The sequence below is a fragment of the Gavia stellata genome, chromosome 1 (genome assembly GCF_030936135.1).
Source record: "Gavia stellata isolate bGavSte3 chromosome 1, bGavSte3.hap2, whole genome shotgun sequence".
Lineage (NCBI taxonomy): Eukaryota > Metazoa > Chordata > Aves > Gaviiformes > Gaviidae > Gavia > Gavia stellata.
In genome coordinates this window covers 46881939-46897625 of record NC_082594.1, presented here as the reverse complement: position 1 = coordinate 46897625, position 15687 = coordinate 46881939, and the positions used below count along the sequence as shown (strand labels likewise).

The 15687-nt window shown below is 34.3% G+C and overlaps 1 protein-coding gene across 1 annotated transcript in view; it reads left to right on the top strand.

Annotated features, from left to right (window-relative positions):
- Positions 1–15687, top strand: part of MYCBP2 (MYC binding protein 2) — a 213019-nt gene that overhangs the window by 141790 nt on the left and 55542 nt on the right. Inside the window, exons 53-57 of the mRNA XM_059820870.1 lie at positions 3841–3915; positions 6113–6337; positions 7236–7368; positions 10271–10396; positions 13751–13912. Of these exons, the coding sequence (XP_059676853.1) occupies positions 3841–3915; positions 6113–6337; positions 7236–7368; positions 10271–10396; positions 13751–13912 (721 nt within the window). The remainder of the gene's footprint in view (positions 1–3840; positions 3916–6112; positions 6338–7235; positions 7369–10270; positions 10397–13750; positions 13913–15687) is intronic.

Below are 15687 nucleotides of genomic sequence, written 5' to 3'. Positions count from 1 at the left end.
TCGTCCTGTCACTGGGCACCACTGAAAAAAAAACTGGCCCCATCCTCCTGGCACCCACCCCTTAAGTATTTAGAAGCATTAATAAGACCCCCCTCAGTCTTCTCTTCTCCAGACTAAAAAGACCGAAGTCCCTCAGCCTTTCGTCATGAGAAAGATGTTCCAGTCCCCTAATCATCTTTGTATGTCTGTCTTTCTCTAAACTGTCTGAGAGAACAACTATATTTTTATAAAGTTGTCAAATTTGATCATGCAGTCTTCTAGGGGTGAATGACTCATGTGGCAAAAGATGTTCAGTTAAGTAATAAATGCTAAAGGTTCTGTAGATGAAATTGTGAAATAATCCATATCTGCTCATCCTTTTCTGTTGATTCAGGTAACTGAATGACACAATGAGCAGAAGGTAGTAAAACAATCTGTTAATATACACGATTTTTGGAATCCAAAGCTGTTCTACCAGTACTGGTTTCAGAAGGAAACAGACTGGAAAAAGTCTCTCATGTGACTGAAAATACAAATGGAAAATCAAGTGGCTGAATTAGTTGTCATATTCCCTGTTCAAATGAATGTCGCATTATTTTTATTAGACTCAATTTTTATTCAACTAATGAGTGTGCAGACTTGGCAACTACGATTACATTACTTAGTCACACTTAAGCATACAGGCTTTTTCTAATCATCCCTTAAGTAAATAAATATTCTCAGTACATTTTGTAAAATATATTTAAGGTATATTTTTTAAAGAAGGCTTGAGTTCTTCTATTTCATCACTGCATTAATAGAACAGTGAACAAGGAAAAAAAAATAGGATTTTTCAGCAGTGTTAATTTCAGCCTCTTGTCTTCCTGGCATATAGTATTTACATTTTATGTTTTGTTGTAGACATTAACCATGTATTTTATGATAAAGCAAATATTGAGTATCTTAGACCTCCTTGATTTTGATCAAAGCTATTATATTTAAACAGAAATGATCATAGGAAAGCAGGGATCCATTATAGTTGCCAAACTATTTATTTCAGCTGTGGTCAGTTACCTTCTTAAGAAAAGCTGTATAGTCAAATCCTTTCGTGAGGAGCTCATATGTAGCCATTGATCTAAAATTGAGCATCCAATCCATTGTAGGCAATGAGATTATGAGACTATGAATTTAATAGATGGTGATTTTGGATAAGAGTATGGGTTTTAATAGATTGCTGTTTTGGATAAGCTGCTTCCTTCCCTGGTAGTTACTTCCTTCTGTCTTCTGACATTCAGTTACTTGTCTTTGAAAAAATACTTAAGTTCCTTACATGGACAGTTATGTATTCATGCTTACACACAGTAAGGTACATACAGCATAAAATAGTACACACTAGGAAGAAAAATAATTTTATCTTGGTTAAGCTCTGGATCTTTACTTTTTCAAAATCGTATTCTAAATATATTTTTTTTTACTTCATTTTAAATGTCAAACTTTTATAATAAGGAATATTGTACCCTGCTGCCCAGTTATATTATTACATTCCCCAACCACCATAGGCAAGCAGGATTGAGAAACTGCAAGTTTTTCAAACCATTATTGCAGTGGAAGAAAGAACCAAAATTAGTATGTAGACTGCAGCGTTTGATCACAGAACCTCAGAAAGCTGAATGTTCTGTGGAAATGTTGAAGGACATTCACAAGAGATTTCTACCATCGTTTTAGGCATGATGGAGAGCAATTGGAGAGTAAGACTATGTTGGCTAGAATGTCAAAATGGTTGTTTAAGACAAGCCTTAGCTTTGAAAAATAGTGTTAATTGCGATGTTAAATGCTTCTTAACGGTCTGCTAATTTTTGGTGGCAAAATGAAGTAATTTATATTTAATTTTTTTATTTTTGAAGCTTATGCTTTATTAGACAGAAGTGTTATTTTTTTTTTCTGGAAGGATTTCTGAAATTATTTTTAGTTTTTGGAAGGGAAAGCTTGAAAGGAAAAAGTTAACTAAATCTACAAATGATAGCATAAGGACTAAATATAAAGCTTGATGTAGTAATTTTATTCAGAATGAAAAGTTAATTCTCAAATACGTGCCTGATCTATTTATCTAAACTGGCGTACAGTGTGCTAATAGCCGGGAACATCAAAAGTTCCCAGAGCAAAGGAGACTTTCTAGTTTGATCTTCTCTGTGTTGCTAAGTCAGCATGGTCCCACTTCGCTACCGTTGGTTTCTTTTTTGTTTTACACTTATAGCTTTATAACATACAAAAGTGGATCTTTGAAATGATACTTAAATATTTTAGGTACGGATAGTCCATGTTTCTCTGTACAGTAGAAGTCCATCACCAAATATGAGATATGTTGGAAAGTAATATAATTAGTCCTTTAAACTACATTGGATGCCTACGAAATACACTCTCATTAGGCAAATGTAGGCTTGTTATAGTTGTCATAGTTTTATGTCAAATTGATAAGCCTTTACTCTGCCAATCTTCCTATCTAACACTCTGCTTACCTCCCCCAATGCCCCAAAACATATCTCACTAGTACATTAGTACCTCTTTCAATTTTGGGTAGAGGTACTAAATTCTAAAGAAATGCTGGTGTTTGACAATTACCCTGTTTTTGTCAAAATCACAAATCATGTGCATTACTGAAACTTGATGTAAGCAGAAGTTTTGCAAACAGTATATAGCTAGATGATTTGCTTCTATCATGAGTTAGAAGTCCGGATTTACTTACTTTTAACGTGTTGATGTTTTTTCAAGGAATACAGAGGAGGCATGCCAAGAGTGTTTTTTACGTGTTTCTGCTTAAAGGGATTCATTGCCTTTTCTATAACTACTGTTAAATTTTAATGTGACTGCTGTCCAGCGATTTCACTTGGTTCCCCTATTGGGATGCAGATAGGAAATAAGATTTTGATACCTCTGTTCATATAGATAAAATGGTGGCTTTGCCAAATGGATTCTGTCATAAATACCGATTATTAATACTACTATGTATGTACTATTAATTCTTTGATTTGATAGGAACAGTAAACATTTCTTCGAAATTAGTAGAAACCAGTTTATGGAGAAAGGATGGCTTCTTTTTCATGTTTTCCAAAAGCTGTCCTATCTGTTCTGTGGGAGGAACAAATATACAAAACAGCAGTGCTCCTTTCTGTAGTATGGGCAATTGGTTATAAAACTGGTGAACTCTCTCTGGCAGCTCCATTTGGTTTATGATAATACATAATAAACAGTAAATGCATTGTATATTTTATAAAGCTAATGAAATCTTAGTGATCTTTCTCCTTACAGCACTCTGAAATTTTTGGCTGTGGTAAAGAGTGCAATTTTGATGTGCAAACTGATGAAACCGTTCTGTGCAAGTGAATTGCTTTCAGCAATAGTGAGCTTAGCCCTTCTGCATCTTGTCAGTTCTGTCTTGGTGACTAAAAGTCCATGTGCAGTTGTCCTGCAATAACTGAAACGATCTTTCAGAACAGCAGACTGTCTTGCTATAAAACTGTGGGTTTTGGTGGGTCCAACTACTGTTCCATTGTAACAGAAGTGTGGGATTTTTCTGTGCACGAAGTCTCAAGCTTTGTAAGAAATGTCTGGCTCTTAATTTCAGTAAATGGCATGACACACTACATCCATTTCGAGCTTTTGACATACTAAACTGTTTTTGTTTAATGGATGATTTGCCATGGTGAGCAGTGGACTCAGGTGACTTGATTAGGGAAACAAAACTTTCCGGTTTTGCAAAACATTCTACCAATAAATTTACTTGTGGAGAAAGTTTGCATTACAGTAGCTTGAGCTTTTTCCTCCAATGTTTCTTTGTTCCCATTTCTTTGTTGATATGTCTTTTTTTTAAACTTTGTTGCTCAGAATGTCTTTAATGCTAGCCAAGGAGTAAGGGAGTTGGACTTTTTTTCATGGACTTCCAAAGCTTTACCCCCTAAGGTGAGTTAAATGACAGGAACAGTCACACTGTATCTCGTGTTTTCAGATTGTACCTTATGACTCAACTTACATTAAATATTCTTTGAAGTCTGTTTTAATTATTTTTACAGGAAATAGCAGATTTGCATAGAATGTTGTATCTGTGTTTCTTCCTTTAGGACGAGAAAAAAAAAATACCAGGGCAGATTATTGAATTTTCAGTAATTCCTAAGTAGCACCCTCCATTTTTAATGAACCAAATTAGAAATTCAGAGAGATGGCCTAGTAACATAATAAAGGCTTTCATTCTTTTTGATGCAGAATGTACTAGTAAATTTTTTTCTGTTATTGGAGGGTACACATTAAGTTGCAGCATCTAATAAGATGGTATTTGTATGAGTAAAGCCACAAATATTTAATAAATACTCAGCCCATTCTTAACCTTTTTTTAAAAATTATATAATTATAAGAACAAATTATGTTATGTACAGTTAAGCAGTTTGAGTTATCTACAGAAGTGCTTGTCTAAATCTCTTTGCAGCCCTGTAATGATTTTGAAATCAAGTTTTTTTAGATGAACTTTGTAATGAAGATAACACTCAGTGTTGTACATATTGGTTTAAGAGATTTAAAAATTTGGTTTTGCACTCAATCTTTTTCCCCAAAATAGCAAACTTCTTTATTGTTGTATCAAGATCTAGGCAATGTTTAAACATTGTATCGTTAAAAGATTCTTTTTTTTTTTTCCCTTGAACCAGTTTACCTCAGCTTGCATTAACTTCCTTTGAAAGTTACATATTTACAGAACAGATTCATTTTTGTATAAAAGCTTCTTGGAAAGACTGCTGTATTACTCTGCACATAGTGCACAGACTTCAATAACAAAAAGCTGAAAATATGATAATTAAAGAGATCAGAGGAAATTGCATTAATTAAAAAGGAAATAACATAAGCAGAAGTTTGGTTTAAAACTGATAAAAGAAAGTATTCTTTTACATAGCAGGAAGTGAATTCCTGGAAGGTGTTGTCACAGGAGATTGTGGAGGCAGAAAGTATCAGCACATTCAGAAGAATTTATAGAAAATGAATTTATAGAAATCAGATTCATAAATAATTTATAGAAATCAGATTCATAAATAAACTCTAAAGAAAATAGGGTATACCCTCTAAGATCCACAATAAAAAGATTTTAATTGCTGTTGGTATATAAGTGACAGATCACTAATAAAGACTTGTATGCTACTTCTAAACAGCATCTCCTGTTGCCATTGCTGAAGACAAGATATTGGACTAGGTGAACCACTGGCATCATCCTGTAGGGCATTACTTAGTTCTTAACTTTCAGGTGTTCTTTCAGAAGCACCCATGACTTGCATTATAAGCATAATACAGCTCGCTCCTGTTTCTCACTTGCTTTCTTCTGATATAAATGTGCATTACGTTACTCCCGTCCCTCATATTTTTCTGTACAATAGCTTTTTTATTAAGCTATGGCTGGCTGAAAAATCTATGCTAGTATTTATCTTCTTTTAGTAACTACAAATTTTTCTTGGTAGGAAACTCAAAAAGTGTTTTCCCATTTCAGATTAGGGTATATATTTCATCTGTAATTGGTACCAGGTGAAATAAATTTGCAGGTCATTTTTTATTGTCGTACTGAAAATAATAAATATGCACTAATATTTATATATGCATTTAATGTACGGTGTTGCTGTTACTCTTTGTCATATTTTTTCCTTTACTCTAAATTAACAATGTATTCTAAATGTGAAATCGAAAAAGAAGTGTATCATTTGGAAAGAGATAATAGTCAAATTCGCTTTATGTAGCCCCAGACTTTTTCCAAAATTTCACAAATACAGCAGGAGGAATTAGTGTGTATCCTGATAAATGTCAGTATGAAACAAGGTTTAGTGAAAGTGGTTAGAGTAAATAATTTCTCTCTAAAGGCAGAAATGAGGTACTCCTTTTATATAAATGCTTACATTTATACGACTTTTGTTTCAAGAGTAATACGGTGACTATTCAATTAATGTGCAATTTACTAGTAGTTGTTTATCATTGCACGCTAAAATTAGCAATGTAACCAGTATCTCTTATCTTTGAAATTTAGCTATTGTAGTCTTGAAATAAGTATTTCCTATCTAAAGAGTTCAAAGGTATTATTAATAGGTTTTATTCTGTTCTGTTTTGTTTTGCTTTTTTTTTGATTTCTCAGGAATCTAGGTCTAATACTGATGATTTTTTCAAAGACCTAAATTCACACTGCCCACAGGAAGCAGTGATGCAAGAACAAGATATGCCATTCCTTCGAGGTGGACCTGGAGTGTACAAGGTAGTGAAGACTGGCCCATCAGGTCACAACATCAGAAGCTGCCCTAACCTTAGAGGTATCCCAATTGGAATGTTAGTTCTGGGAAACAAAGTCAAGGCAGTGGGCGAGGTATGGATCCTTGTAGCTTCAGTTCATGTCTTCATAGATACCAGTATATAACAGTAGTAAACGCAACAAAAGAATCTGCCCCTGTACAGGTTTGCTTTTCCAACCCTCATGATAAATGCTAACCTTTGAACTTGGTTTATATTATAAATACAAATGCAATTATGTCTTTTGCCTTTTAGATGTGTGCATTGGTTGGAATAATGTTAAAATTGTACTGCAGTTACATATGCTTGCTTACATATTTCTGTTACAGTATTCCTTACAAAATGACATTTCTTGTTCTACCTTTTTGTCATATTCTTTGAAAGAATTTTATTTCCTTGAAAAATGTTTTTCTAGGACCTAACCAATTAACACGTTGTTCTGTTTCTCTGTATTGATTGTATTCATTTGTTCAGTTGCTGAACTGTTGTTACTGTTTCCAGTTGTCCAGCTGTGGTTTTTTATGGTTAAGAAGGGCTTAAGGATGAAGTGTGTCATGCTATTTCCTAAATACAATGTCAGGAACAAAATTAGTACTCATACAAACTTTTCATATATAACTTGGTATTACAATTCTACTGTTGCAGCCACCAATAAAAAGGCATATTTTGGTGAATATCTCCTTCAAGTTTTTATCTAGGCTTGTTTGGATGTTCTAAAGCTATGTTGTTGGTGTTTTGCTTCTTCTGAACATAAACAGGTCTAAGATTTTTGGAAATACTGCTAACTGTAAATGTGCCATAAATAGTTTTGGTCTTTTGATTTGCCTCAGCCTGTGGCCTTAATTTAAGAAACTTTTTTTATATATATGCTTTGTAATGAGTGTGTTTTTCAGATGCTATAATAATGTGTTGAATCATGCTACTGAATTATCTGAAAAATCAATAAATTGTGCTTTCTTATGTGTGTGCATCAGGTAACTAATTCAGAAGGTACATGGGTGCAAATGGATAAGAACAGCATGGTAGAGTTCTGTGAAAGTGATGAAGGAGAGGCATGGTCATTAGCTAGAGACAGAGGTGGAAACCAGTACCTCCGACACGAAGATGGCAAGTTGTTGTTTTGTTTTGTTTTTTAAATTAACTTAGAAAAAATTAAGCAATCTAAACAGGACAAATAAATAAAGAAGGAACTGAGTTTTGAACAGGTGTAACATTAATTTATGCTTTTTCATTTGAGTTACTTTACACAGTTGGACTTCAAAGATATGCTTATAAACATTCTTTAAATCTTTTTTAAAATAACAGTTAAAATCATTAGCATGATTTTGTTACAGGTATTCTCAGAGAGAAACGTTTAAGGTTCTTCTGTTGATCATAAAATTCTGGTAGAGTTTCCTAGAGGCTGGTTCATTTCAAGTCACTTGAAGAGTTAGTTTCTTCAAGCATTCTTTTTTTTAATTCAACGTATATTTTGCTGTTTTCTGAATAAATCTGGACATTTTCAATTTATAATCTTCCCACTCCATTTATGGGATCTAATGCATCCATTTTCCAAAAGATGTCTTTATGACAAAATTCCACCACAGCAGTCATATTCTGCTTGTGGTTTTAGGTGGTGCTTCTTGTCAGCCTTTTATTTGTTCATTATAACAGACTCTTTGCCCTTTTTCTGGTTTTGACATTTTGTGTTAAAAATTATTTCACACCTAGATACTCTGATAATTAGCACATTACAGTATTAAAACAAAGTAATTCCTTGCTAATACATAAGTATTTGTTGTAGGCTGTTGCTACTTGACTTTAAGGCATAAAATATTCTGCAAAGGGGAATAACCAAGAGTTTTTCATAAAATGTATAAATTGTGGGGAAAAAAAGTGTTTACTTAATGCTTAGCACAGTATCTTTTTTGAAGTCATAGATTATCCGTTTTTAGTTATGTCTGATAATGTCAAGTTCTGAGGTGCTCAAAAAGCCCAAGTAGATTCTAGAAACTAAGTCTTTGTGAATTGGAACAATACCGTACTGTTGGAAACACACATATTCAATAATAGGGTTGTTCATTTTCTATCCTAATATGAGGCTGTTTGCTTTTCCAGTAGAAAGTAATTTCTCTGAAGTTAAACTAAGCAGCATGCAAAAATTTGCATTCAAGAGTACTTATTTTAAGGAATAGATATAACCTGCATTTAAGTCACTTGACAGTATTTTGCGTACCTTAAATAGTCTTCTCCAGCTTCAATAATTTATTTATCATTTCATCCTTTCTATATGGAAAATGATTTCTCGAGGTATATCTGTGCTTTAAGACAGAATTCCCAAATCTGGAAGAATTTAAACAAGACCCATGTTTGAAGGTCTGTTTTCAATTTCTTGATTCTTATGTACAGTTACTGCAGGACATCTTCAAGTATATTGGTGTTCTCACAGAAGAACAGAAATGCAAGCTCCAAGCTTTGAGGACAAAACTCTGTAGTAGGATTTTTACAATCTAATGCATTGGGATACCATCTTAGAAACTTTCTGATGCAAGTGCTATGCCGCGACATGCCTGGTTTTATTCTTTTCTAGATGAGTCTCTGTTTTTATAGGTGGGGTGAAGAGAGATGTCTCTTACGCATCTAGCTAAAGCAGTTTAAGTAGTAACTGGTGCAATTACTGAAATATTTCAATCTATTCTATGTTCCTAGTCCATCTCAGTACCAAGTAGAACTAATCAACTTAAGCCACATCTGAAAATCATTTAAACTAACTGCTTTTATTTGCCATGAAATTAATTAGGAATAGTCTGCCATCCGTTTCAGTGCTTTTGCTGGAGGGAAATCATTAGCATTTGGAGGAGCTCCAACTATATCTGCAACTGTCTGTACTTTTATCCATAAATAATAGTATCTTTCAGATCGCTTTTGTATTTTCATTATTTAATAAAATGATAATGTAATTCTCAGAAAGTAGGATTTGTCAGAGACAGCAAAAGTCATACTGAATGCCCAAGTCTGTAGGCAGATATCCAGACACTTTAGCTGAAACACTACAGCAAGATCTAGAGTTGCCTATAATTCAGAAAATTCTAGATTAGTTCTTTTTTTAATCTGAATTTAAATTTCCAACCTTCTCCCTGATACTTTGTTTTTTTTAGTATATGTGTTCTATAAAAGTTCATACTCTAAAATGCAGGTTTTGCCTGAAATACAATTTTCTAAAAACGGCTCTTAGAGTTGTGATTTTTTTTTTTTAATTGAATCCACATTGATTTTAGTACGTTTACAAAAGGAAAAGTTGTTCAAGGTGCCAACCTGAGCTTTAAACCTGCATTTGGAAGATTTCATGTGAATTACTTCTTATAGATCATCGCTTGGAATGGTATGACCACATTAAGTCAGTAATGTTTCCCTAAATCCAAACAGTCAAGTGGATTCTGTGTCTCATTTATCTTGGCTCTTTAGTTGTTATGGATATTCTGAAATACCCCAGGTTGGTTTTAGTTGGAGGTCTTTATAGTACCATACAGAAAGCAAAACTTAGTGCTCAGTACCAGATATGAATAAATCTGTCGGGGGAAAAATGTCTTCTGTCCTGTGAACTATTAAGGGGATAGCCAGGATTAAAAGACTATTGGCTCCGAGTTTCTCACTGTGAAAACTATCTTTTCTCCACCCTGCTTTGTCAAATGAATTTAACAATTGCTGTCCAAAGACTGAACATTGAATGGTGTGATGTTACTAAAAAACAAAGTGTCAAGCCTGTTCATAAGTAGCATATGACGGCAAAGCTGGCAGCAACTCAGTCAAACATAAAACAGGCTGCGTGGTATTAAGTCTTCCGTCTTTTTATTTTTAGAGCATGAGCTTTAAAGAAGAGAGAGGTGCTTTTCTTTCTGAAGAGAATTGGGTAGAGTGGTAGAGTGCTATCTGTGGAAAAAAAATCACTCCTTTGCCTTGTGACTCATCTTTCCAATGTAAATCAGTTACTAAGAAGGTCTAATTCTGAAGTGATGTGTTTTTTTTACAGAGCAAGTCCTTCTAGATCAAAATGTTCAGACTCCTCCCCCAAGTCCTTTTTCAATACAAGCTTTCAGTAAGGGGACAAGCTGTAGTAATGGACAAGGGTTTGATTATGGCCTTGGAAATAACAAAGGTATGTTTTTACACTCACATTTTAAAAAATTATGTTTTTCTTAACTTTGCTTATATTTTTGTTACTCATTTCCTACTCTTTTAGGCACCATCAGATGTTCTTCAAAAGACATAAGCAGTAGTGCAATGAATTGCAAGGTGTTTTACAAAACATGTAGTTAATGTTGTAACTGCTTTTTTCCTCTGCTTTAATTTCGCTCAGTCTAAGTACTCTGTATAAAAAGGATCATCAAAGATTTCTAAGTTACATTTGAGGCTTTCTGTAGCAGTAGGCACAAAACTATAATGCAGAAATGAATAAAAGATACTTGTAAAACAAGATATGAAAATTAACGGATTCAGAAGGCATGGGTTTTAAAATGATCAGAAACATTTGTAAACACTTCTCACCTTACTTGACATGTAAGTGTTTTTAACGGGATGACAAGATAAAAGATACCATTTGAGATTTAAGTTGCAAAACTGAAGTTACCTTTCAGTCACATAGATACCAGTTACAAATGCTGGGAAATAAATAAAACCTTGTTAATTTTGCTGACATAAAATAATTGTTCCTTTCAACCATGGTTTTTTCCGTTGGCAAGTTGTAAATATATATAAACCATCGCAATAAACTCAAACTGAATGCCTTCTGTTCATTCATTGATCAGGTCTAGAATATTTAATAAGATAGAGGGGACTTTTGACGAGGCAGATGTCCTTGCAAAGTATTACTGAAATATGGAGCTTTGTTATTCTGCTCTTACATCACTATACTCTGCCCATGCCACTATGAACATGGGCCTAAGGTGTGCTATGTGTTTTTAACATCAGCATATATTCTTAGTGGTCTCCTAAATAAAATAACTTGGTTTAAGACTTGTTTTAAAAGAGAAGAGATGAGGGAAAAATTGTTCCTAAATGTTCTAGTCTGTTATTTTCATAACATGAAATAGTTTTATATCATTTCAGTGTTTTACTGCATAAAGAAGCAGTTCATACTTGTCCATGCATTGCTATAGGAAACCCTTTTTTGGACAAAGGCTGGAAAAGTTGAAGTGTTTTCCTTTTATTTTATAGGGCTTTTTATACAGAACTGCTTTTCCCAGTTCAGCCATACTCACTTCAAAGTAATGGTTGAATCACAAAAGTGGAAGTGTTTTAAGATGTTCAGCGTGTGAGGCAGTATTACAGTTTGTCTCTCAATGTCAACTGTGTAATAGTGCAAAATTATCTATTCTTTTTCTGCAGAAGCGTATTAGGAAAAGAATTTTTTTCCTGTGTTGTCCAATCTCCATCTTGGAGATGAATACGCTATATTAACAGGCATCATAGTTTCTGAAGACATTGTGATTCTTCTTACTACATCCTATCTTAAACAGTTTCTAGGGTGTTTCTTTGGGATATTACAGTTACAGAAAGTTTGGAAGCTACTCCTGGCATTGAATTCCATATCATTTTATATGTATTATTCTCTCGACATACCCTTAAGCTGTGATGTTTAGTGTGAGTCAGCAACTCAGCTGGATGACTTTATTCATTCCATGTACTGTAATTCCTTCTGAATTGCCCAAGAATGGAAAGTTGTTGGCAACTATATCGGAAGAATATTGATATTACTTTCCCAAAAATAGAATTCTTCAGCTGTATCATTACTTTATATACAGTCTTTTTGCATTGTCAGTTCTAAGAAGCTTCAAGTTTCGTGGAAAATAAAAAACTGAAGGCACAAGCATGATCTGTTATGGGAATTTCTAAATGAAGCAGTTCTTTTGGAGGTGCTTGTTCATCAGAACTTCTGTAGGGATGCACTACTTTCAATGAAAATTCAGTCACCATCTATGAGCGTTTCAAACTGCCAGTCACATGTTAAGATCCCCATGTAGTAGGTCTGTGTCTACAGTATTTCCTGTGAGGCAAAAGACATAACTCCCACAACCATTCTGTTTGATTTAGCTTTGTCTTCTCTATTCCAGCCTTCTACATTGCAGGCAAGTCTTTAATACTCCTCATGAATGGCCCTACCCCCCTCCATATTTAATTATTGTGGGCAGACGACTTTCAATCTCTTCTCACATGTACTTCCCTTTAAAATAATTACTCATTTTAGCAAATAGGCCTGTCATATTTAAGACTAATAGTGCTTTGCCAAACATGTCAATCACTTCTGGGTTATTAAGGTAAGAATGATTGCTGCCCGAGTACTGATTCCAATATTTTTTAGGTATACTATTTCCAAAACAGTGGAATAAAATTGATTTATTGATACTTGTAGATGATTGTTTAGAAAGGAGTTGCTGCTATTTTCTGGTATTTTTGTTTTCCCAATTTTGAAACCAAATTGTCAAGAAAATAAGTGCAAAATTTAATTTTGGTGTCCTCAGGTAATACAGGGTTCCATACACCCACTGGTCTTTCTCTAATTCCATGAAAAGACAAGTGATAATCACCCAAAAATGTTGTAGATTCAGTGAGTTGTAAATTCTGTATTAGCTGCTGATTTTTGTACTAGGATTTCTAGAATGCTGTAAAAATGATATGAATTTGCAGAATGAAATGATGCTGTTAGGATTTGGTTGGTGATGGTTCAAATCTGAGATGCTCTCATACTCTTGGTGTCCCCCAGCTCATATTACTAAGTATACTTTAAGTTATAACATGGTGTGATAAACTCTGTCTTCTTACTGTAAGGTTCATACATTTCTAATGCTCACATAGAGTTTTTTGAGAATTGGTATTCAGAAATTGAAACTCTTTTTAAGATGCTAGTTTTTGAAGGCCTTGATTTGCCTCACAACAAATGTATGTAGTTCTTCAGAAAACCAATTTCAGTTCCTAAGTGGTACTTACTTTTTTTAAATTATCTTAATCTGATCTTGAAAAACAGCATGACAAAATACTTTTAAAGATATTTGCAGAAATGAGCAAATATTTACCAAAGCCTTGGCACAGAAATACACTTGCCAAAGCCTAGTTACATGTTATCTTTCCCTTCTCATCAGTTTTTCTAATCTTTTTCTGCATGTTCTGTTGCATGTGTGTATTATTGTAAATGCTAGGGATTTCTGGTTTTAATTTGGCTGCTCTTCATTTTTTAGTAAGGCGAATATAAATCTCTATTTTGAAATGTTTTAAATAATTGCAGTAAAATATCCATGATTCTTGAAAACCCTTCTTGCACTTTTCAGTAATTTTATTGCCATGCATGGAGTGAGATTTTAGTGTTTAGCCACAACCAGAGTTGTATATGGCTAAATAAGATTTATGAGCTTTTTCTATTATCATCATTTAAACTTTAATTGAGCACCATTTTACTCTGCCTTTCTGGAGAATGACAAGTAACAGGTTGTAGTTTTGACTGTTTTGCCCACTACAGGTGACCAACTGAGTGCCATACTGAATTCCATTCAGTCACGGCCAAATCTCCCAGCTCCTTCCATCTTTGATCAAGCTGCAAAACCTCCCTCTTCCCTAGTCCACAGTCCATTTGTGTTCGGACAGCCCCTTTCCTTCCAGCAGCCTCAGCCACAGCTTCAGAGTAAGTTTGTCAGCCTTACCTGCCTCATCAGTCCATTTCTGCAGCTTTGACATTGCTGTTCTCAGTTGCTTACCAGCTACTAATCATCCCTCAGTGCACCTTTCCGGTTTTGTTTTGTTAAGTTTTTCATGATTCAGAAGCATGTGAGGTAATGCTCCTAAAGAAATATACTTGTTCAACTTTAATTTCAATATTGACAATATTTTGCTTTTGTATGTGTTCTGCAGTGCAGATAAGTCATGAAAGTGCATTGCCAATATTGTATGCAACCCTGGGTTTATAATTAAGGTAAATATTTTATATGGTACAAAATGTTGATAATTCTTTTAACATCAAAAATGGACTGCAGTAAATTCGTAGTTATTAAATTTTCTTGCCTTCTAAATTCCTATTTTTGTCATCACTTCTAACTTTAGGGATGTAGCTGCTGAGTGGGAACTACTTGGCACTACTGATAAGAAAGGCTTTGGTAGTCTTCTGTTGGGTGCTCATAGGATTGGCATGGACATGAAAGTTTGCACCTGGAGGTGAATAGCAATTAACCTCAATACTGATGGGAGGACTGGAAGCTGTTTAGGTTTTGTTCAGTGAAAGATAAAAGCTCAGGATTCATGACGGATAGCAGATACTGCAGTAAATTCTTCCTTATATACAGAACAGGTATAGCAGGGGTCACAGGAACATTAGTCTTCTCCTGTCTCCCATAAGCTGTCCTTAAGAAGTGCCTCAGTTCTTTCTTGTGGGACCCTGTCAGTTCAATCTCTATGTCTGTGCAATCCTGGATCTATCCAGCTCAGCTTACTGAAGTGACAGTGAAGTGCTTCATGTGAGAACTAGATTAAAATCTCTAATTCGCTTTTTATAAAGACTATCAGAAGTATTCTGACGGGGACCGTCTGTACTTACGGTGGACTTAAAGCAACATGCTGGAAGTAGATTATTCCAAAACCTACTCAGATGAAACAGCTGATTGCCAGTGGCATCAGCACACCATCATTGAGAATTTGTCAATTGTATATCCTTTCCCATCACTTCTAGTTTTCTTCTCTTGTTCAGAGTAGTAAAGTCAGAGTTTCTTACTCAACCTTGCATCAAAATTAACCCTAATTGTCTTATTTCAAATTTCAGATGATTTGTCCTTTAGCATTTAAACCCGTATTGTGTCAAAAGAAAAGCTGTCTACATTTTTATTGGCTGCCCAACAAGATCTTTCTCAATGGATTTTCCTATCCAACAGACGTAGATAAACTGTATTCAGGAACCTACATCCATGGTTTGTGTTTTAATAAGGATCCCTGATTCAAAAGGAAGTCTTTTTTGTCAGATAAGGGGAGCACTGGTAGTCTACCAAATAAAATAAGAATGGAACTGGAAAAAAATTTCAATTTTGTGTCTGATTTGGGATTTTAGCTTAGTATAAGATCTCAACTGATACGGTTATTTGCCCTTCCAGCAGGGCAAGTATAGTCAACCAGGACTGGTATACTGTTGCACTAACTGTGATTTGATACAAGGACTTTCTTCCAAACAGTTTATTATCTAATTTAAGATTTTATGCAAATAATGTAAATTATGCATAAAGGAGAGAAATATTGACACATTTGTTTTCACTATCAAAATTTAAGAATGGTATGGGGGAAAGTTTCCTCTTTGAAATTCCTTAGTCTTTTGCAAATTTCTTAATTCTCCATTTAAAAGTTTATCCAAATGCAGAATATTGTCAGGGAGGTCTGTAAGACTATAGTCATATACTTGTTCATTTAATAGTCAAGGGA